At 40.5% G+C, this 23,165-nt stretch overlaps 2 protein-coding genes and 1 long non-coding RNA gene across 5 annotated transcripts in view; 2 read left to right on the forward strand and 1 right to left on the reverse strand.

The window, feature by feature from the left end:
- LOC108681472 (peroxidasin) overlaps positions 1–4,369 on the forward strand; it is a 42,989-nt gene extending 38,620 nt beyond the window's left edge. Inside the window, exons 30-34 of the mRNA XM_047882093.1 lie at positions 374–787; positions 1,459–1,546; positions 2,589–2,685; positions 3,386–3,520; positions 3,702–4,369. Coding sequence (XP_047738049.1) covers positions 374–787; positions 1,459–1,546; positions 2,589–2,685; positions 3,386–3,520; positions 3,702–3,806 — 839 coding nt within the window. The 3' untranslated portion in view covers positions 3,807–4,369. The remainder of the gene's footprint in view (positions 1–373; positions 788–1,458; positions 1,547–2,588; positions 2,686–3,385; positions 3,521–3,701) is intronic.
- A 4,054-nt stretch (positions 4,370–8,423) lies between these two features.
- Positions 8,424–20,145, forward strand: LOC108681490 (hornerin). 3 transcript variants are annotated; one of them, XM_018170526.2, is made up of 11 exons: positions 8,424–8,572; positions 11,309–11,478; positions 13,161–13,316; positions 13,606–13,765; positions 14,601–14,752; positions 15,022–15,291; positions 15,352–17,634; positions 17,933–18,098; positions 18,246–18,395; positions 18,836–18,932; positions 19,268–20,145. In XM_018170526.2, exons 1-11 carry the CDS (start codon positions 8,503–8,505, stop codon positions 19,320–19,322), a joined length of 3,729 nt encoding a protein of 1,242 aa, XP_018026015.1. In that variant the 5' UTR covers positions 8,424–8,502; the 3' UTR covers positions 19,323–20,145. The 3 variants fall into 3 exon arrangements, with proteins under 3 accessions (XP_018026015.1, XP_018026016.1, XP_018026014.1); XM_018170527.2 differs by having other exon boundaries at positions 15,022–15,259; positions 15,341–17,634; XM_018170525.2 differs by having other exon boundaries at positions 15,022–17,634.
- On the reverse strand, positions 19,934–22,174 carry LOC108681491. Its single transcript, XR_001931503.2, has 4 exons — positions 22,042–22,174; positions 21,626–21,870; positions 21,158–21,310; positions 19,934–20,837 (listed from the first exon to the last, which is right to left on the reverse strand). It is a non-coding gene; the product is annotated as an uncharacterized LOC108681491 (long non-coding RNA).
- Positions 22,175–23,165: the final 991 nt, after the last annotated feature.

The following is a 23,165-nucleotide window of genomic DNA, read 5'->3' on the forward strand; positions in this document are numbered from 1 at the left end:
TACAGGTTTGTGTTTATGGACTTGTGTGCCTGCTCGCTTGTATAGAACATTTGACCGACCGTTACACAGGTGTGGACTCGTGTGTTTGATTTCTTGTATAGAATGCATTTGAATGTTTCCGAGCAAGCGCATTACAATAAATAACCAATTTGTGGAATAACTGAAAAATTGAATTTCAAAAGATTTGCGGAAAAGGTTTTCTTGTTTCCCGTAAGCATGCAGCTAATGCATGAACAATAAATAACAATGTCTATAGTTGCTGACGGGACATCATTCTTCTATTACTAAACATGTTTCATCATAGAAGACGTATTTTGCACAATAATTATACTTATTTCGTTCATTTCCTGGTACTTTTATCCGTACTTCTCAGATTGCCGGAATGCGGGTTACTTCAACAGCCTTATCCGCACTCCGGGACTCCGGCTGCGACGGTCGCTCGACGACCAGAGCTACGTCGAGGAGCGTGAAGATCTACGTAGATCTCTGCACAGATCTCCATATGAGACCACTTTTCCTGAGGACAATTTTAGCACGTTTGAGTCTCCGATCTCAAATGCTTCTAATTCAGCAACTATCGACAGATCAATCGATGTTCATCATGAATTATTTAGAGATTTGAAACGGAACCAAAATCTGGAGTATGGGACCAAAGGGCTGGATCAGCTCTTGTCCACAGGCAAGGAAAACAACGAGAAGGTCGAGCTCTACCAGCAGTTCGGCTTCCAAACATTGCAGGATAAAAAATCAAAATTGGATCTTGGAAAGCATTCGAGCTTTAATAAGAGTGAGCTATATATACTATATATAACTATATTATACTTAAATACAGCTATCTTAATAATTTTTTTTATTTTATAATTTTAATGTATGACATCGCCTAAAAAAATATTCAGGTTATTCTTAATTTCATAATTAAAGTATATAATGCATGGACCTGTCAATCATTTTGTATTGAGTGCTTACAAATTTAATGTGTTCTATTCTTAAATTTAACGGTATTGCTCCAGAAAGTGTGCGACAAGACCTGAGCCGAAATTTTCAAACTTTTTATCTTTATTAACTGAACTAATTTATTGTATCTTTTTTAATAATCGCTCATATGACGTTGTTCGAAGGCGAGCCCTAATTGCATAATTTCGCTGTCCCCAAATGCCGGCCAAAAATGCGCAGAATAATATCATATTCAGGGAATTCAATTTAATTTCTAATTAACAATGAGCTCCCATGTTTGCGCCACTCGCGGGACTGCAAGTAAGTAAATTTCAAGCATCCCTGTGCGGCCGAACTCAGAAAAAACAGCGCGACTTTGTCCAAATAACAAGCACTTTGTGTTTGTATGTGGGTCATCCTGACCCATTTTGACCCGATAAGTAAGCGTATCACTGATACTAGCAGTAAGTGAGTCACTATTTGGACAATATTATCCATTAATTTTTCTTATCTGTCCTCCTGCAGACCGTCACGACCACCACGACGCAGCGATCACCTTCACGCCCCACGACCCGCCGCTGACAGCCTTCAACCGCCCCCTCAACCTGGCCAAGTAAACGTTACTTGCACTCTAGGTTGAACGCTACTTATGCTCAGGGTTGAACGGTACTTACCCCTCAGGGTTGAACGCTACTTATGCTCAGGGTTGAACGCTACTTACCCTCAGGGTTGAACGGTACTTACCCTCAGGGTTGAACGCTACTTACCCTCAGGGTTGAACGCTACTTGCCGTCTGGGTTAAAGGATTCGTGTGTTCAGGGTTGAACGCTACTTACCCTCAGGGTTGAACGCTACTTACCCTCAGGGTTGAACGCTACTTACTCTCAGGGTTGAACGTCACTTGCCCTCTGGACTTCTAAGAAATGCCCACCCCTCTTAATATTTTCATTGATGTTAGTGCTTATTTTTCTTGTGACATCACAGACTTCTGGTCTCAAGGTTAATGTTGACACTTGAGCTACTCGCGCTGTTGAACGAAAAACTATAAAGTTCTCTATGATTTCTCCATCAATATGCCTGATTTTTGTTTAACTTGCCTTGTTAATTGGCAGCAATTAATCATTCAATTTTTCATGTACGTATGAAAAGGCATAGATGCAAATTCGTTCTGTTTTTTTCATGTATGAATTATTTTTATCTATAAAAATCATCAATAGTCATGAATGTTCCTTGATGTTTGCCACTGTCTAATTTATTATTGTTGGGGGATTTTACACTATAGAACTAAGCAAGGGAGTATGTATGTTTGGGCAGGCAAAGTTGTCGACTGAATTAATAACATCAGGACAAAATACGAAGTATCACTCGTTCCTGGAAAGACCCGAGGTAGTTGGGTTCAAACTCGCTCAAATACAAGTACGTAGCGGACTCAGTACCCTTAGTGTTCTGAGTAACCTTAGTACACGAAGTAGCCTTAGTGGCCTTAGCACATGAAGCGGCCTTAATAAACGAAGCGACCAATTTCTCATCTGCGATTTGTATGTTTCGCTTTAAAAACCGTCAGTGATTGGATGATTAGTATTGCGAACGCGTAACTATTTATAACAGCATGGCCCTGACAGTTTCAATATTCTGGTCCTGCATTGATCACTCAGTTTGGTGCTGCCGTCCGACGCCGTCGAGGAGAGGATCGAGGGCGTCGAGGCTGTCGTGGAGAAGCTGTCGCGATCTGTCCAGCAGCTCGTGCTCAAGGTGAGTCTTGGTGCCATCGTCGGACTCTGAGAGCCTAACCAAGAGTCCTAAGCATGAGAGTGCCAAGTGCGACATGAGAGTCTAAGCAAGAGTCCTAAGCATGAGAGTGCTAAGTGCGACATGAGAGTCCTAAGCAATCTCATGCGCTGCGTGAGAGTCAAAGCAAGAGTCCTAAGCATGAGAGTGCTAAGTGCGACATGAGAGTCCTAAGCAATCTCATGCGCTGCGTGAGAGTCAAAGCAAGAGTCCTAAGCATGAGAGTGCCAAGTGCGACATGAGAGTCTAAGCAAGAGTCCTAAGCATGAGAGTGCTAAGTGCGACATGAGAGTCCTAAGCAATCTCATGCGCTGCGTGAGAGTCAAAGCAAGAGTCCTAAGCATGAGAGTGCTAAGTGCGACATGAGAGTCCTAAGCAATCTCCTGCGCTGCGTGAGAGTCAAAGCAAGAGTCCTAAGCATGAGAGTGCTAAGTGCGACATGAGAGTCCTAAGCAATCTCCTGCGCTGCGTGAGAGTCTAAGCAAGAGTCCTAAGCATGAGAGTGCTAAGTGCGACATGGGAGTCCTAAGCAATCTCATGCGCTGCGTGAGAGTCTAAGCTGTCTCTTATACACATCTAGATGTGTATAAGAGACAGGTGTAAGATTGAGCGCCTGGAGCAAGCGCTGAGTGCGTTTGTACTCATACTTGTACTCATGTGTAAGATTGAGCGCCTGGAGCAAGCGCTGAGTGAGAACAACCGCCCGCCGCACGCGCGGACTTGTGTGGACGGCGCGGGGGCGACGCGCCACCTCAAGGAGACTTGGTATCAAGACCCCTGCACCAAATGCGTCTGTCGGGTGAGTCCCTCTTCTCTTCCCCACTCAAAATTTTATTTATTAATTCATGTCTAACTCTTCTATCGCCGTCATTAAATTGTACCTAAACGTTCAAGTATTTTTGAATATTTCGTTATTTCTGTAATGGTTTTTATGTCCATTGTATGTAATATCACTTCATTATTATTATTTTTATTCACAGAAACGAGGCATGATGTGCAAAGTTGTAAGCTGCAATACAGCGCTAGAGTTGTCACCCAGCTCTGCCCCCAGAGTAACTGCGCCGTCCCGATTTCCTTTCGTCTAAGTCACACATACACATCATTTTATTCTTTCAGAGTCGTTGACGGGATGAGAAGTGTTAAGGCAAAATATCAAGTACATTACGCATTGTTGAACTTCTGACCATATCAATATCCTGAATGTGACAGAATATGCTTCCTCCGTAGCACATTCTTCACAGTCTTAATTAGTTCTTCATAAAAATCTTTCTCATACAACCAATGAATATGAATTGAAGACACAGCCTTCTTCATTCAGACTTGAAATGTTAGAGTGAATATAATCAGAGCTGCACAAAATATGTATTTAAATCTTAAATCTTTTTTAATTATAAAACCATATCTTTATCAGCACTGCCCTGCTGATCACTGATAAGGCGTTGACGTTGACCTTCGTGTTTTTTTTCGCTTCATTAATGAAGTAGTTCTTAGTTTATATTATTCTGTTGGTTAAGCTTGTACAATTCATAATTCTTCCGAGTTGTTTTGTCATTTTTTTGCTGCCGCTTCTTCGGTTCAGAATCGAGAGGCAACGTGGAAGATTTTTTTCACTTTTAGACTATTTGAGGAATTTTTAAACCATTTAAGATAATCAAAATATTCATTGTTAGAATTTAATTTTAATTCTTATTGAACAGAATGGTTTAAGGGGACCGGCTACCCTAAAATTTCCAATTTTGGCGTTTTCCGGTTTTTCTGTTCATCTTAAAGCTGGAATTCTGCTCTTTCCAATGGTACCACTGCCATATCTCTACGTGAATATTTACGTTCATGACGGCTCTTTAAACGGAGGCGGGTGGGAGAGTTCTTTAAGTAATTAGATATAAAGTAATTAACTGCTGAAATCTTTGAATATAGTTTCTACCTGAGTTGTGCTGCAGTTACATGCTTAGTCTCATCTTAAAGCTGACATTCTGAGCTTTCCAATGATACTACTGCGATCTATGTAGGCCAAAATTGACGCATATGGCCGCCTTTTAACGGGGGGCGGGGGGTGGAGTTCCTTAACAAAATAGACCCACGAAAATTAGAGCGGCATGACTACATATATTGGTGTATCTGGCATCTGGGCTCAGTTACCCTCCTAACTTTGTACGGAGAGGTGCGCTACAAGTTGCTGCTAGCATCCTTGAGTGGACTAAGCTAGAGAAGCCTGTAGTTTGATATCCATGCTACATTGAGTGCCTATTTCGAGGCGCGCGGGACTTTGTCCAGCCGTCCTGAAAAGTTTAACTTATTGAACTTACTGTCAAGGAAAACCTATCTCCTCCTACAGTTTTCAAGCTACAGCAATGAGAGTTATTTCATTCGATTTGTAAAGACTATATCTATCGACGTAGCCATCGCTTTTTTTGAATTTGTCCATGGTTCGTCTTATACATGGGGGAGAAGGGGGGGAGGGGGTGAAAAAAGTGAAAAAATGGGAAAAACGCGCATAAAAAAATATGAGGAAAATGAAAAAAAGCGATGGCCAGGTCGATAGATATGGTCTTTACGAATCGAATGATATGTGTCTGGATGTTGTAGGACGATATTTGTAGGAGGAGATAGATTTTCTATAGTACCCCTTTTTAGCCGTTTTCTATGAATTTCACGTTTTCTATCAATTGTTTCGAAAAATTCATACGAACAAAATGTTATTTTTTTTACATTTTACGTATGTATGTGAAGTTTCATGATGATCGGATAATAACTGTAGAAGTTTTTCCGGAGGGTAGCCGGTCCCCTTAATGTGTTGCGCATGTTTTAATCTGATATTACAGGCTTAAGTTGCGCGTCCATCTATCAACCCACAGGAAGAAGATAGGCTTATCTTATCACGTCACGTAAATGTTATCTTCGTTACTTAAATTAAGGTAAACAAATGTTGAAATTTCTTCTGCAGCAATAAATACTCGCCCGTGTTTTATGTAAGGTTAGTTAAGTTTTATTGCCTTCAACACGGAATGCCATCAAAGTTTCAATTATTTCTTATCGATTTTAATTATAGTATCTTCGGTATTGAAGAATAGGCCTGGATAGGCCTGTCGCCGATTCTTGTACTTTTCTTGACTAGACTGGCCTTTTGACCAGATTGCATACGATTTTAATTTTGTTTGTCCATATTCTACTTCTTTATTCTCGCTGTGTTCGCTTACATTGATTCACTGAACAATGGAACTTGAGAGTTCAGAGCGCAGTCCTGATCTCATTACCCACCGCTGAGCAATAACTCTATACGTCGCACGGAACGTAATAACTGTAAAACACGCGAAATAATCTATTCCCTACATGTATTTTTCTCTTCATAAGGTTTCAACTGAACTATACTATAGTTATAGGATAATTCTATACTATAAATATACATAGAACTATAGTATAGTATAGAACTATACTATACTATAGTTCAGTTGAATGAGGTTTCAATTGAACTCTACTATAGTTAATGGATCTGACTTATTGTACATATGCATTCACAGCAGGCTCTGATAGTGTCTCCGCTCGTTAATAGATCTGATTAATAGTACGAGCGCATCTTGTGTTGCTTTGGGCAAATCGAACTAATTTTAAAGTAAAAAATCGTTAACGCTTTCAATGAGAAATCTCAAGTTAACAAAAGGTCCTGATCTTTATGGAACAAAAATTCTACATAACATGACGCACGGTAGGCACTTGAAAAAATGACTGCTGCCTGCCCAGCACTGAAATAATTTTGGCCTCGAAAAGCCGGTAACAAAACCTCGCTGGATGAACTGGATCTGGACCTCGCTGGATGAACTGGATCTGGACCTCGCTGGATGAACTGGATCTGGACCTCGCTGGATGAACTGGATCTGGACCTCGCTGGATGAGCTGGATCTGGACCTCGCTGGATGAGCTGGATCTGGACCTCGCTGGATATCATCATGGCCTATATTTTCAGAAAAAGTTAAGAGATCGTAAGTTCATCAGCCAATCATTGACGACCTTTCAAGCAAAATGCACCAATCACAGACAAGAGAATAGAGCGTAAATACTTACGTTCACTAAGCGAGTTTTGAAAGTATGGTCACTGGAAACGATATTTATATTAATACTCGTGCAGTGCGGATAATGTTGCAGCTCGGGGTCAAGCTGAGTCAACTTTGCATTACTATCTCTGAAGTGTACGCCATGTCATAAAAACTTTACTAAATCTCGGTTTGATAAGAATAAAATTTTATTGCTGTCGGCATGTGAGATTTGTGCGACTTGGATCTTGTTAGAATTTCTGTTTTGTTTTCCTTGTTTGCCTTTGTGTGGATCTAGTGAGGTTATATTCTGTGTGTCGAATTTTGTATGACCACACAACGTAATCATTATATATTATTAATTAACTTGCATTTCTGAATCCAAGTGAGAAGTTCGAAATACCACAAACGTCTTCCCCGGGCACCAATGCTTCTTTACTTAAGTATTTGATTACGTCAAAGCCTATAATGAATAACCTAAGCAGTGATGGACCAAACAAGTGCCAAATTAGGGTTAACCTCCGTGCCTTTCATCGGTGTCTTCTTGGCTTTAGCACGTTAACCGAAGATCAAACGTTGTTAATACAAGGTTTTAAGAGAATGTGTTATATTTATTAGGACTCATCTAACAATTCAATAAATATTAAGTGTTTACAAGGTGAGTTATGTTTCACCAACTCATTCAACCTTTAATATTGAATATCCCAGGTCTGAGTAGAGTTAATGAATGTCTAGTGTTGGAGCAATTCACTGTACTAGTGTAATTCTACGAACTAATTTTCAATTGCGAGTAGTCATATTATAAAGTTATTATTAATTTTTCTTTTAGACAGCATCACCATGTTGTGTTCAATTGGTGTCGCAACACCAAGCTTCTAATAAAAGAACTGAAACGATTTAACTACGCCGTGTTGAATCGATTAGACTTTAGTGACACACGTCACACTTTAGTTACTCGAAAATTGTACAGTTTCGACCAATTTGTTTGACCCATGTTTGCTGGAATTCGAATGTTTGACAACCATCATCCAGCACCGTAATGTCATTTGTACTGTCATTGTACGGCGCCGTCATGTCATTGCAATGATATTGTACTTCTTGTAGGTCCATATAAGCTCTCTGACACCTGCTATTTTGTTTCCTTGCTGGTGATTTATATATTACAGCCAATAAACTTCGCCTGTAATTATAAACTATCATTTATTATCCTTAATTTTCAACAAAATGACACCAATATTAGCATAAATATACCTTTTCAGAGACTAAGAGTACCAAAATCTAAAATCTGTCAGGACTCGGAAGCATTTATCTCTGCTTATATATTTCTTAATTAAATGCCATAGATTGCTGTAACTATAATCACGAAGCTGTCAAAAGTATTCATGAAGATTACCTTAATGAGAAACTATGTTCCTACGGTATTTCCTGAGTTACCAGCGGCTGATTGGAAGCCTTAGCAGTGATAAGGCATTTTAAAACTAAGAATTTTCAAATAAATGATAAATCTCTTATCGTCAAGCTCGCTTCTCTATCGCACCTGAGTTGAAATAACGTACGTTCTCCGCTGATGAGATAAGGTTCAGAAGAATTCAAATGTTTAACTTGAATTTACCATCTTGCCAGCAACTTATAAGGCCGGGTCTCGGCCTCCTAGGGCCATTCTTCCCGCACACTTCTTGCACAGTTTGAGTCTCGCCACATCAGGTCCTAATTAATATATCACAACTTCGAGCTTCTCTCATCAAGTTGGACGATGGTGCTGGCCATCAGAGTGTCTGCGGCAGTGGCCGTTGGGCTCGCCTGCTTCGTCCTGCAAGCTGAAGGTGATTGACTGTAGTAAAAGAATCGTATAATTAAAATTGTAGAATATAAGCACTAGTAACTAGTTGCGTGAGTTACTGCGTCCAATCTAGATAATTAATTATTCGAGATGTTTTAGTGCACCCTTAATTATATTATCTACAATTCAAAACAAAAAATATCGTCAAAAATTTATCTATTCATCTGTATACTCTAAAACAAGTGGGTTAAAATAATGCGTTTCCATTTCAATTTATCATCATATTTAAAGAGCATTTCTAGCTTACATCGAGAGCAATGGTCATTCTCATGAAGAAGAAGTCTAACTTAGCGTGTCTTCCAAGAGCCAAGATAATTTGTTTTGATTTGTGTACAAATGACTCAAAATGTACCACATGCCCGTTAGGCGACAAACTCAACATTTTAATGTCACGAACTTATCAACATCCATAAAATAATGGGCCAATAAGTCTATGATTTCGAACTGCTTCTCTTCCGAATTTAAAGATGCCGAATTTTATTCCTGGTGTGCAAAAAGCATGAACGTCTAGTCTGGCAAGTGACAACATTCATTCCTGCTTCTGCAAACGAACTGTGAAAATATTTTCTTTCTTCATCATTTTCGACGATGACGCGCGGAAATTCGAGTTCATGCAGACAGTACAGATGCAGTGTTGTGGGGTTGCGGCCACTAACTTGTACTCGTCACAAACGTCAGAAATGTACACTGCGTTGCAGGAAGCCTGCTTACTATGCAACACGCCGGCAGCTGTCAAGGCGCAGGTCATAAAGAGTTTTATTCAATTAGATACTTCTGAGCCGGAAGGATATTATATATAAGCATTTATTAAATTTCAACACAGTAATCAAGTCAATTCATTATTCTATTTAGTCAAATGAATATCTTGGAACCTATTGCTAAACCAGCTGGGAACTCCTAAATAAATAAAATGGAGATAATAAAATAAAACAATTGGATTAAATACTCAACGTAACTTACAGACATGTTCTTGTGTTTTCTTTCAACCACCGATAAAAATTATAATCGAGATGACTCTTCCAATATTCGCATTGGCTTTAGCTTTAGACGACGATCCATTACATGCAGGCACTTGTGTGACTACATGATTCTCGATCAATAAACACGTCTTTTAAGCAAATCATAGCCGTCAATCTCGCCTACTATGCAGGAAGTCTAATGTTCAACTGAAAATAATTCACAGAGATTCAGTGCAAAAGATTTGTGCGGATTGATCTTAGTTATGCAAGAACCCTTCAGCTGCCTTGATAGGGTTCCACAAGCGCCTTCATTTGGTTTCTTGGTTCAGTAAGCATTAGGATTTTATCTCTCAAAAGGCATATTGTCCAGCAAATATTTCGCAAAAAATAGGTAGTATGAATCACAGCAATAATGTTGCCGCCTTTGTCTCTCTCGTGCTATCTCTCGTTTCTCTTGATGCTCTCTGCTTTTTAGCGCATTTTCCCATTATGGAAAAAAAGGCGCTATTGTGCTCGTCATGTCCGTCTGTCTGTCTGTCCGTGACGTCACGTTTTCGTCGACGAGAAAAAGCGCTCTCTGTCACTCACTGCAGTGAGTACTGAGTTATATTTTTCAAAACTATAAATGTCGCGAGCCCCATGTCGTTATAGGTGCAGAACACCGTTATATAAACTTTAGAGTTCACATTCATCAAAATATTAACATAATAATTTTGTATCAAACAATTTGCTATGAATAAATAATCTGAATAATTCTGTATGAAAAAATCGTAATAACTTTTACTCTACCAATTTTCGACCAATAAATACTCTTTATTATTGGCAGTCTTTACAACGTAATACCATTACAGCACGTACAAGCTTCAATAAATATTTTTTGACTTAAAAAATGCTAGCTTCGCCCGATATAAAATGAGACGGGTCTTCAAAACAATTTTGCTCATATCAATTCTTCAGATAACGGAAGATTAGCACTGTCAGCTTATTAGTTTTTAAGTCAGAACGCCTACGACAAATAACAAGCCAACTCTAATACATATCAACCGAAAATTAAACTTGCCTATCGCTATCAGTGGCATTTGTAACTTTTAAACAATGTTCGTGGATATCAAAATGCAGCCAATGATAGAATAAATTTAGTGACCGTAATTTCCGGATAAAAGTTTAATTTAAACTTTTTATTGGTCTTAATAAATTTGAATTAATATTTATATATTTCACAGAACAATATATTCTCTAGTATCGAGATAGCGATACCCCAATAACAATGCGATGATTTAGTTAACCTTAATTATTTATGAATTCCAAAAAATTATGTTGAAAACACCGGGAACATTTTCAAATGAATATTTTTTTCCACTTTCAGAACCATTTATTTATTTCTATCTTACTTCATTTTTAAATAATTCTTTATTGCATCAAATTCAACATAAACTTCCTTCATTGAACTACTTACGATTTGTACTTGAGAAGGTATCGAAAAATAGTGACGGAGGAAGGTAAAGAAGAGACAGAAAGATTAAGAGAGACAAAAAGATAAGGAGAGAAAGGGAAAGATTAAGAGAGACAGAGAAAGATAAAGAGAGACGGAGAAAGATGAAGAGAGACAGGGAAAGATAAAGAGAGACAGAGAAAGATAAAGAGGGACAGAGAGATAAAGACAGAGAAAGACGAAGAGATACAGGGAAAGATAAATAGAGAGAGAGAAAGCTAAAAAGAAGCAACAAAAAATTCAAATGACCTGTTTTTGTGCTGTGCAGGTTCATGCAAGTCGCTGCAATGTCCATCAGCCAACGGCTACTTCAGTCACCCTCAGAGCTGCGTGCGCTACGTCAAGTGTATTGATAACGTCGCTCATGTTGAAGCCTGTCCCGCCAACCTGCACTACAACGCCCGCACCGGCATGTGCGACAAGTCAAAGTCGGCAATGGTGAGGATAGTTCTACCTACTACTTAGAACCTACTAGTTCTACCTACTACTTAGAGCCTACTTAATAGTTAATTGACACTAAGCAAAGTAATCACTTTAGAAAACTTCGAACTTATTTTAGGTATTACATAAAGTATTGAATCAATAGTTTCGTCCATGTTGGGGGGGACAGTTGTTTCGTATAGTGTTAGGGCTCTCAGAACCACCAACTAGCCTGCATTATCGTATAGGTTTAAATCCACCAATTAATCATAATTAAACACTTACTTGCATCACACTTTCAGATAGACAAATGATCGACGTGCTATAAACTTTCAATAATGAATAAAAACTTATTAATCTTAACACTTTACTGCATGCTTTTCTCTTGGGGTGCTTCTTGGATACAATTAAGATTTGAGATTTGAGTTTAGACATTTGAGGCCTTCATGCAAGAAGCAAATATGAATACACAAATAACCAATAGTGATCAAATTATTAAAACAAATCCATAAATGTAAAATTCAAAAGACCACAATTCTATTCGCCATCAATTTATTCACAAAAATTCACGTATCCTAATTCAATGATGCACGGCATGACCTAACATACCATGTACCTCTGGTAGGGCTTCACACGGCATAACACTTTATTAACGTACACCTTCTGCACCTTGCCCTCCGTAAACTTTGAACTAAAATAACAATTTACAATTTTTAACAATAAACAACTCCTAAAATAAATATCATCGTAATATATTATATTATATATAACAATAAACAACTCCTAATAATAATATTACATTTATGCTAAGTTAATTAAATAACAATAATTTTTTATCGAAAGCGATTACGAGAATAGAAACTACGATAAACGAGTCTAGGTAAATATAGAAAAATATCTCAGAACGGGGAATTTGGCTGCACGCGCGTGATTTATAATAAAAATACAGTAAACTTATTACTCAATGAAAATTATTTTCTTTTTATTGTATACGCACCGCAATCTTTGTGAAAATTAACAAACAGAGTTAAATCGGAACAAACAGGATCAGCATAAACGACTATCAGTTCATTTTTATTTCAAACCACTCACAGAAACGTCGACCTTATCTTGACAGATCGTATCTCTGTTGATCAAAGCGCTGAGATATAAAGCGATCCGTGTCGTTATACGGACGTTGTAAATAAAAATGTGTGTATCTTCTGTACACTCACGAGATAACACTTTGCGACTAGGAAAAGTTCAGATATGAAATGCATTTATTTATTTTTTTTTTGTTAAATAATATCAATGTCGTGAAAGGCTTCTTGCTATTTAATCTGTTATATTTTTTCGTTGCAAATTTCAAATCTCTCAGCTAGTACAGTAGTACTTCATTCCTGTTGAAAACAATCACTTGTGACTGAAATCACCTTAAACCTTGTGGATTAATGGCGGCATAAGTGAGAATGATCTTAGCTTTTCTGAGTGAGATAACTTATTTAGCTATTTTTAAAATTAAAATAGCACTAATAGGCTTTAACTCATTTCTGTTGTGGATTACGGGAAATCTTCTTTGACTCTAAATTTTTATTCCACAAATCTACTTTGTCATTCATTATTTCATATTGCTTGCTAGTTTCCATTTTTCATCAATGACGATAACTAATAAAATAACTCGAATAAATCAATAATATTATCACTACAAAATCGTCTGTCAGTGCGACGAGGCGATGAAGAAACGCAGCAAGAGCTGCCTGCTGGAGGCCGCCCCAAAGCTGAGATCCTCGCCAGTCCCCGGCGTCGCCTGCGACTGTGGAAAATGTTGCAGGAAACCTGACCCATCGGACTGCTCTTCATTCTTTGAATGTGATGAGGTAACCCGTAAACACATGCAATAATTACCTTCTATAAATGGTATTTCATAGCTCATATTTTAGCGTGAGATTGAAGAAGACATAGAGAGGAATAAGTTGCTTGCAACTTAAACGCAGGTAATAATACTGAAATACTTAATAAGTACGTTGGTATTGAGATGGTGGAATTCTCCCACAAACGAAAAATTATCAGCTGAATTAATGTATACAAGAAGTCTCTATTTGGTCTCATCAGTACGGCTCTAAATTTACTATACATGATTTATTCCAAATTTAAACATCTTCTCAGTCAGGGAACGCCTACAAAAAGACCTGTTCTGAGGGGCTCGTGTACAACCCACTGGTCGAAGATTGCGATTTGAGCGTCAACTACGAGTGTCCTAACCTGCCAACGTGCAGCTGCAAGTGTCGATACCCTGTCACCGACGAGTGTGATGCTTTCTACATGTGTACGTATGCCTCTTACGATATGAATTTAGCAGTGTCCTAAGCTGCCTACGTGTTAGGGCAGGTACAGTGTCGACGAGCCTTGAAAGTATAGGTTGGTAAAATCAGGCGGCGCGTTTTGCTCATCACTGAGCATCTTCAGGATGTTGAAATGAAACTGAGTAAACGAGACATGCGTAACAAAGTATAATGCAAGGCCCGTAACCATTCGTAAATTTCGTGAAAACCACAACCCTACCACGACGGCTCGCAATGCATTTAGCACCAGGAGGACCAATAGCGCATGCAATGGAAAGCCACAATATCACATTAAAGTGATTAAACCATAAGGAACTGGGGCAGAATAACAAAATTCTCATCACGAACCGGACTTCAACAGACTGCAAATAATTGATGCAATTCTAATCTACGCAACAATTCACATCTTAACAACCAATTAAGTGGACCTCTGCGCCTCTTCAAACTTCACAGCTAAGACAAAGGCAACCGTCCACTGGACTGCATGTACTCGTCCCTGAGAAATACGAGTTGGTTAATCCAGTCTCTATCATACACATACGCTAAATGTATCTCGTTTCCTCAATTGCCTTCATGTTAACATCCTAATGATACTTAGTGATTAACGAAACGCGTTACCTGATTTTAGTAATCCCTCATACGGATATATTTCAAGACTTATCGCCCTTACTACTTACTGCGAGAAATATTAGACACATGGCGAAACTAAACTTCAAAAAATGTTTAAGCAGAATTGACAGACTTTATGAGAGAAAATGTTTAGAAGTGTTGATTGGCATGTCATTGCAAATTTGCTTCTTAAGTTTTTTGTAACATCAGGCAAAGAAGTGGGCAGCGTAGTGCAGAAGCTCTACTGTTCAGAAGGTCTTCTCTTCAACTCCGAGACTGAGATGTGCGACCTGCCGGACAACGTCGAGTGTCCTGCGACAGTCCAGCCAACTTCTGCTCCCGAAACGTGCAGGGATTTAAAGGTGTTTTTCGATTTCAGTGCTTCAGCTTCCAGTAAACAATACTTTAAAGCATATTTTTCCGGAAAAAAGTGTCTAACTTTAGGGGTTCGTTTTCGAGCATTTATATCCATTAGTTACAAAAGTACTCTTCTTAACTAATAAACGTAAACGGTATTTAATATGACACTTGGCACGTTCTAACCTGCCCTAATGTGCTTATCTAATGACCTCCTTAACCCCAGAAATTCTAATTAATGACATCTCGGTAATTAACTGTTGGCGGGCTGCAGAACGACTGCAGGTTCTGGGCCGCGAACGGCGACTGCGAGTGCCAGCGCCACAGACACGGCGGCTGCGCTTGGCCCCGATACGTGCGCCGCAACTGCCCCGCCTCCTGCTCAAGATGCGGCGGCTCTGGTGGCGGCCACGGCGGTGGGGGAAGTGGAAGTGGAGAACATGGTGGAGGAAGTGGAAGTGGAGAACACGGCGGGGGAAGTGGAAGTGGAGAACACGGCGGAGGGCACGGTGGTGGAAGTGGAAGCGGAGAACACGGTGGACACAGCGGAGAAAATGGTGGTGGAAGTGGAGAACATGGCGGAGGGCACGGTGGTGGAAGTGGAAGCGGAGAACACGGTGGTGGAAGTGGAGAACATGGCGGAGGCAGCTGGGAACATGGTGGAGGAAGTGAGAGTGGAGAACATGGAGGAGGAAGTGGCAGTGGAGAACACGGCGGAGGAAGTGGAAGTGGAGAACATGGAGGTGGTAGTGGAGAACATGGAGGAGGAAGTGGTGAGAATGGAGGAAGTGGATCAGGCAACGGAGGAAGCGGCGGTGGAAGTGGTGGTAGCGGATCTGGCAACGGCGGGAGCGGAGGTGGAAGTGGAGGTAGTGGATCAGGCAACGGAGGAAGTGGCGGTGGAAGTGGTGGTAGTGGATCTGGCAACGGCGGGAGCGGAGGTGGAAGTGGAGGTAGTGGATCAGGCAACGGAGGAAGCGGCGGTGGAAGTGGTGGTAGCGGAGCTGGCAACGGCGGGAGCGGAGGTGGAAGTGGGGGAGCTTCTGGAGGAGGAAGTGGAATCATCGACGGGTGCGTCATCAATTGCGAGCTAGGACAGTTCTATCCACACCCGTCGGACTGCACAAAATACATACAATGCACTCCATACGGACCGCAAGAAATGCCTTGCCCTCTAGACACCCGCTGGGATCAAAGCATCTTAACATGCAACTATGAATCAGCAACAGATTGCGTTACTGGTTCCTACGTGGATGAGAACGGGAAAACATGCGGAGGATCAAGTGGAGGAAGCGGTGGGAGCGGAGTGATTGATGGATGTGTAGTGAACTGTGAGCTTGGTCAATACTACCCACACCCTACTGACTGCACCAAGTTCATACAGTGCACACCTTACGGACCACAAGAAATGCCCTGCGGTGCCGGTACTCGATGGGATCAAAGTATTCTGACGTGCAACCATGAGTCTGTTACACAATGCGTAACTGGGTCTTACTTGGATGAAAATGGAAAAGAATGTGGTGGAAGTGGAGGAAATGGCAGCGGAGGAGGTGGATCTGGCGGTATCGTTGACGGTTGCGTCATCAACTGTGAAGTCGGTCAATATTATCCTCACCCTACTGACTGCACCAAGTTCATACAGTGCGCTCCTTACGGACCGCAAGAAATGCCCTGTGGTGCCGGTACTCGATGGGATCAAAGTATTCTGACGTGCAACCATGAGTCTGTTACACCGTGTGTGACAGGGTCTTACTTGGATGAAAATGGAAAAGAATGTGGTGGAAGTGGAGGAAATGGCAGTGGAGGAGGTGGATCTGGTGGTATCGTTGACGGTTGCGTCATCAATTGTGAAGTCGGTCAATATTATCCACACCCTACTGACTGCACCAAGTTCATACAGTGCGCCCCTTACGGTCCACAAGAAATGCCATGCGGTGCCGGTACTCGATGGAATCAAAGTATTCTGACATGCAACCACGAATCAGTGACAGAGTGCGTTACTGGTTCCTACGTTGATGGGAACGGGAACACATGCGGAGGATCGAGTGGAGGAAGCGGTGGGAGCGGAGTGATTGATGGATGTGTAGTGAACTGTCAGCTTGGTCAATACTACCCACACCCTACTGACTGCACCAAGTTCATACAGTGCGCACCTTACGGACCACAAGAAATGCCCTGCGGCGCTGGTACTCGATGGGATCAAAGTATTTTGACATGCAACCATGAGTCTGTTACACCGTGTGTGACAGGGTCTTACTTGGATGAAAATGGAAAAGAATGTGGTGGAAGTGGAGGAAATGGCGGTGGAGGAGGTGGATCTGGCGGTATCGTTGACGGTTGCGTCATCAACTGCGAAGTCGGTCAATATTATCCCCACCCTACTGACTGCACCAAGTTCATACAGTGCGCTCCATACGGACCACAAGAAATGCCCTGTGCTCCGGGTACTCGATGGGATCAGGAACTTCTAACGTGCCATCACGAAGGGTCTACCAAGTGTTTCACTGGTACCTACGTCGATGCCAATGGGGAACCTTGTGGCGGCTCAAGCGGTGGTGGCGGGACAGGGGGAGGAGAGTGTGATATAAGGTGCCCCGAATCCAACGGATTATTCGCTCATCCAGCTGACTGCCGCAAATGGGTTCATTGTTCCAACGACATTCCACACGTCAAAGATTGCCCGGCAAAATTACATTTTGACCCCGTTCTTCGTGTGTGTAATTGGCCGAAAAATGCAGCTTGCATTGCCGGTGAAGCTTTAGATTGCCAAATCCCGGTGGTGCCAAAACCGCCTACTGAAGCTCCTGTCACCCCACCGGAGGTGTGCGACTGCGAATGCTGCCTGAGGCCTCATCCAGAAGACTGCCAGTCTTACTATTATTGCGATGTGAGTATTCACTGGATGAACTGCCAACATATGAAACGATATTACTTAATATGTTCAAACAAAAAAAAATACGTTAAGCAAAACCGCGTTTCCAATGAAGATATCGAGAATTTACTTGAAGCTTTCTTACGTTTTAAATTCTCTGTTAACTTGCAGTTTGAACTAACTAATGATATAAATACTCAACATTATTTGTATGTTTTTTCTTTGATTATGACTGACTCCTTTCAAACATTTAGCTTAGCTCAAAGTTCTTTTTGTGTCTAGTTTACAAATTTCCTCTCCACACTCCGTGCAGGGAGGAAACACCGAATTCCACACCTGCTCGGAAGGCCTTGTTTTCCACCCAGAAAATGAAACTTGCGTCTTCGCGGCCGACTATCCTGAGTGCGAGATCATCCTGCCGCCCGAATGCAAATGTGAATGTCTTTATCCCTCGCCCATCTGCTCCGAATATTTCAAGTGTAAGTTCTTCAGAGTCGGCGAGTGTTCCGGACACATGTAGACGTTATCAATTACTAATTTTTATGAAAACAAACATCCAAAACACTAAAACAGCACGTTCTGTCATTATGTACGATATTGACAATATCCTCATTGTTTTTAATCAGGCGTAAACTCAAAGCCCCAAAGGCTGGAATGCCCAAATGGTCTCTACTTCAATAACAAAATTCACGCATGCGACCTGCCAGCGAACGTCGACTGCCAGTCACCTGGTCAATATGCACGGTACGCAGGCCGTCACGCTCCTGCCATTTCAGGTATGAACGACGCTCTAAAGAAACTTAACCCTCTATCGCCGTATGTCATTCTCCGGGAACATAACTTTCAACTTAAATTATACGTAAACTATTGAGTGCAGCAGACTGAGGACGTTTGTACGCAAAAGAGAATATTTTAATGTTGTATGTGGCGGCTACCAACAGTGCAAGTCATTTTGCGCATTTTAGTTTTGTGTGACAATATTGCTCCGGTTACTCATGTCAGGCGGTACAGGGTTAAGTTTTCCTCAACATAGTTTGCATGACTTCTAATAATGTAATTATTCAATCACTGATATTTTGGTTGGAAATAAGTAAAACCTCTTATAAAGGGTGAAATTAAAGGTTTAAAAACTATTTTTAAGGTTGTATCAACATAGACGTGATCCTTATAACAAAAATAGGTATAAATTGAGTATAAATGGTTTGGATATTTACAGCTAATGACTGCAACCGCCTCGATGATGGTCAGTATGCTGCAAAAACTGGCACCAAGGAATTCTACATATGCCGTAAAGGCGTTGGCTTCCTGTTGAAGTGAGTTGAAACATGTTGAACTGAGTTACTAGTTATTTTAAGTAAGTTCTATGATGTTAAACTGATTTTAAAACTCCTGTATTGTGACCTCATGTCCTCGAATGTCAGGAAAACTTGTAAGCCGTTAGGCGAGTGATCTTTGTGATTATAATAATGTTGACATATTGTTATTAACAACAAGCCACGATTCTCGCAATAGTTGTGAATTTTTTTGTCTGAATTAAAACTATGAATAATAATTTTTTACTACTTTTCGCATCGGTTTTCGTTCCTCTTCCGCTTATGTTATTTGACTTGCTAGGAAAAGAATAATCGACGTGCCTGGTCTCTTGCAGGTGCCAGGAGCCCACCTCGTTCGACCCCCGCTTGCGGCGATGCGTTCATCACTAATTCACTCATAAAAATGAATGAGTCATATCGTTCAAATAGTGATACGCCCTCTTTTGCTAGGGGCAATCTGAATCAGGGTGAACCACACAAGGCAAAAACGTCATCGCTATTTGGACTAAGACTCGCTCATTTCTCTGGGTGAAGCGATATGGAGGCGCCCCCTTCATGATGGGCGTGATTTCAGTCATCAAAGATGGAACGATTTGTGTTGTTTGAAAATGATGGTTATTAAAATTTAAATGACTCTTTCGAAAACTTGTATTTTCATTTGATGCAGAATAGTTATAATTTTGGGAAATTATAAACAACGATAATACGGTTAGTCAGTTGAAACAAAAGAAACAATTTGTATCAAAAAACCATTAATTATTCCAACATGGTAGGAATAACAAAAAACAGTTCAGCTTAATTCAGAAAATGGTTTGAAGGATTTATGATGAATTGTAGCGTTTTAATTTATTGTAAACAATATTACATGTGGGCACTTAGAATCAACATAGGTTGTAATCAAACTTCGGGTAACTTGAATTGTATTCTAATTCTAAATATATCAGTAATCCCAACAACACTCCCTACTTTTGCGATGTTCAAATTTCATTCATTTCAATATAAAAAAATGTACCGGAAAAGAGCGCAATAAGACGGATATGCTAAACAGCCTTAGAATTTAAGAAGACTTAATGACATTCTTCTTCTTTCGTTTCGTCAGTTAGGGTTTAACACGTCAAGGCCAATTATCAGTATTATTCGACCTGTACTATAATCATTTATTAAATCATTGCGTCTTCAGTGTATGTATGAAAATAACATATTGTATTGCTTAGTTGTTTTTTTCCTGAGCTAGAACAAACCATTCATAATAAGATTTGGTTATTGCGGTGGCGACGATCTTATAACAACTTCGAAAGTCTGAAAATTTTGGTCATCCTTCATCATATTAGTAGCATTTTAAATAATTCAACCACTCGAGAGTGGTTTTCCCATTAGGCGAAGTCTCCAGATCCTTTATGTTCATTAACATTTGGACGTCATTTGGTGATGTCCACAAGTGACGATGGTCGTCACGCAACAAATAAACACTAATAGCACATATTGCGTCCATGGCCGCATCCTAAATGTAGTTTTGCCGTGATTCTTAAGGAGGTGCATCAAGTTCCAGTGCAATAAGAGGCTATAGTGAGACCTTGCCGTGCGTTACGTGCAATGTTACCGCAGTTCTTTAAGGGATGCGTTAAGTTCCGGGGTCATTAGAGACTAGTGAGGCCATGCTGGGCGTTGCGTGTAGTGCTATCGCAATTTTCTACGAGGTAAAGCAAGTTTCAGTGCCAAATATCTCTGTTGATCCCAGGCTGGGAGTTAAATAAAGTGTTACCGCAGTTCACTAAGAGGTGCTCTGCAAGAAGCGCAGTCTCGTAGCGAGCTGCGCGTTGATGATGGCCGCCTCGTCTTGCGTGACGGCTCTCAACTTCTGCATCTCACGCAGCCATGTGACACGCTCCTGGATTTCTCTGCATACTGCCAAACAAAAAAAATTGTTTCAGGCGACCAAAACATAAACTTCCATGTTTTTTTACAATGTCGTTTTATTACATCGTTCACAAATCACAATATTTACCTTTTAGTTCATCGTTGTAAAGACATTTGTTAATTAAGTCAAGTGCAGTTTGTTTGTTATTCGAAATACAGGAAAGTGACTTGTTGCGGGTGATATTGTCTTCTATCATACTTATTTCATTTTTTAGAGAAAAATTTTCTAAGACTGACATCACATAAAAACAAACCGTGTAAATATCATTGCAAGCTGACGTCATGATCTTTTGATAACAAAATGGTACCTTGCACAGTTTTTTCTTCAAGAAGATCCTCATCTGATGTCGATGCTGATTTCTGATCGTTTGCCCACTTATCAGGGCGCCGGCGACAGGTCTGCGCAATGGCGAGCCCTGACATCAGATCCTGACATCTACTCGTGGAGTCCTTGTTATATTCTGTGCAAACATGAGTAAGCATGACTATTTGTGTCATAGTATATTTATAATAATAAATGACATCATTGGAATAGATGCTCAACAGTGAGCTGCCATATTTCGGTTCAACGCAATTCAAATTTTGAATTAGCTTAGTGGACAAAAATCAGGCTCACAGAAAACTTTTCGCCTTGACAATTAATTGTTCAATTATGAGCATATTCGCTTCATATAATGTAATACATATTGGAAAATGATGTTTTCTCAATGAATTTACGATTTCGAATACAATATCATTAAGACACCATTGTTTGAAGTGGTATGAGCAAGTCTCACTTGGAAATCGCGGGCAATACTCCAACTTGGGCTCCTCCTTCAACTTCGCATGGATCTGCTCCAATGATCGTTTTCTCGCAATTCTCGTGATTTTGCAGTTTACATTTTGAGCTTCGAATGCAGACTGCGAACGATTCCTACGGAGTTTTGATTGTGTTTCCTCAGATTTTGGAGATTTTTCTGTTCCAGATTTCGATACAATTGATGTTCTGCTGTTGCACTGGTTCCAGATTCTCGGAGAAGTTCTGTAATAATATACAGCGTTATTTTCGATCTATGGACCACGTAGACCAATATTTATAATCTAGAGCTATTCTCATACTTAATTTCATGAAATTTTTGTCGCGCGGAAAAATTTCATACATACATTTGTGATGTGTGCAAATTGGGAATTATCGATTCTTAAGCCAATACACCTTTTAGTAGCACCGCTGTTGCAGGACAAAATTTGGGTTTAATTGCATCAAATGCGCTTCTTTCTTTACGTTCATTTTCAATCGATTTTTCCATTGTGAAGTTTTGAAAATTATATGTTTCTTGTGTACTGGATCGTACTGCGTACTTAGCACAAGCTCTTAGTCTAAACTCTAAATGTTCGTCTGTCGAGATGGTGATGGCTTCTGCAAGCACAGCTTGTCTCCATGGTAACCGTTTGCGGACTGGCCGGGAAGCGTGAGTCATCCGTTCCCGCGCTGGTGAGTCACCGCCTCTGAGTTTGAAGGCGATTGATTCTTCGCCATAGCGTTCAGGAAGACATAAAAGAAATAACGGTAAAAAATAAAAATTACTATAATAATTTTAAGTTGATGACACAATTAGAAAAACTTCACTCACAAACAAACACTCTCCTAAAAATTTTTATATTTTACCCCGCTTCTGTAGAGGTTCCCTTCAAAATCTTACGAGAGTTCGAGCGGGCCTCTGATAAAGAAGGCCGTAGACAGCCAGTGGCATGGTTGAACTGGTTGAAGGCCAGCAATGCCCAACTGCACAATTACGTCGTATTCCTTTGCGTGAACAAGCATACTATAATTTCTATAAGGCATAGAAGCATATGCAATTACGTGCTAAAATTCATAGAATCCGGTGCTCAAATATATCCCTACTTTACAAATATGACCCAAGATGGCCATAACTCAAGGAGTGTCTGTCGGAGTCCAATACTGACCAGCACATAATTGAATAACAGCACAATCCAATAACGTAACAATGATTGTCCATCACGTTAGCAGCCTTAAAAACCGAACATATCCGTCGCCTAAGTGCAACGGGCCCTCAGCAGAGACGTCTCGTGAATTTGGCAGACCGGCCGCGAGTCTGGCCGCAAAATTGTCCGAGCCGGAAATAACATCGCTGCCTACGCATGAGGTAATTTAACATCTATCAGACAAAACGAGTGCTCAAGTATTTATTTTATTCATATCGAGCGGCCAGTATTAAAAATTCATCCTCTGCAACGATTCACAGATCCCGACCGAACTGACTAGCATCGTCCAGCCCTAAATACTGTTTCCTTATACAGTTCGCCCTATACTTAATT

This window comes from Hyalella azteca, unplaced genomic scaffold (genome assembly GCF_000764305.2).
Source record: "Hyalella azteca isolate HAZT.00-mixed unplaced genomic scaffold, Hazt_2.0.2 contig9625, whole genome shotgun sequence".
In the NCBI taxonomy this organism is placed as follows: domain Eukaryota; kingdom Metazoa; phylum Arthropoda; class Malacostraca; order Amphipoda; family Hyalellidae; genus Hyalella; species Hyalella azteca.

Bases quoted from the DNA above. Each gene is read 5' to 3' on its own strand.
- LOC108681490 (XM_018170525.2), top strand. From the start codon at position 8,503: ATGGTGCTGGCCATCAGAGTGTCTGCGGCAGTGGCCGTTGGGCTCGCC. The intron at 11,479-13,160 runs GTGAGGATAGTT...ATCGTCTGTCAG, and splicing joins ACAAGTCAAAGTCGGCAATG to TGCGACGAGGCGATGAAGAA. The intron at 18,933-19,267 runs GTGAGTTGAAAC...GGTCTCTTGCAG, and splicing joins GGCGTTGGCTTCCTGTTGAA to GTGCCAGGAGCCCACCTCGT.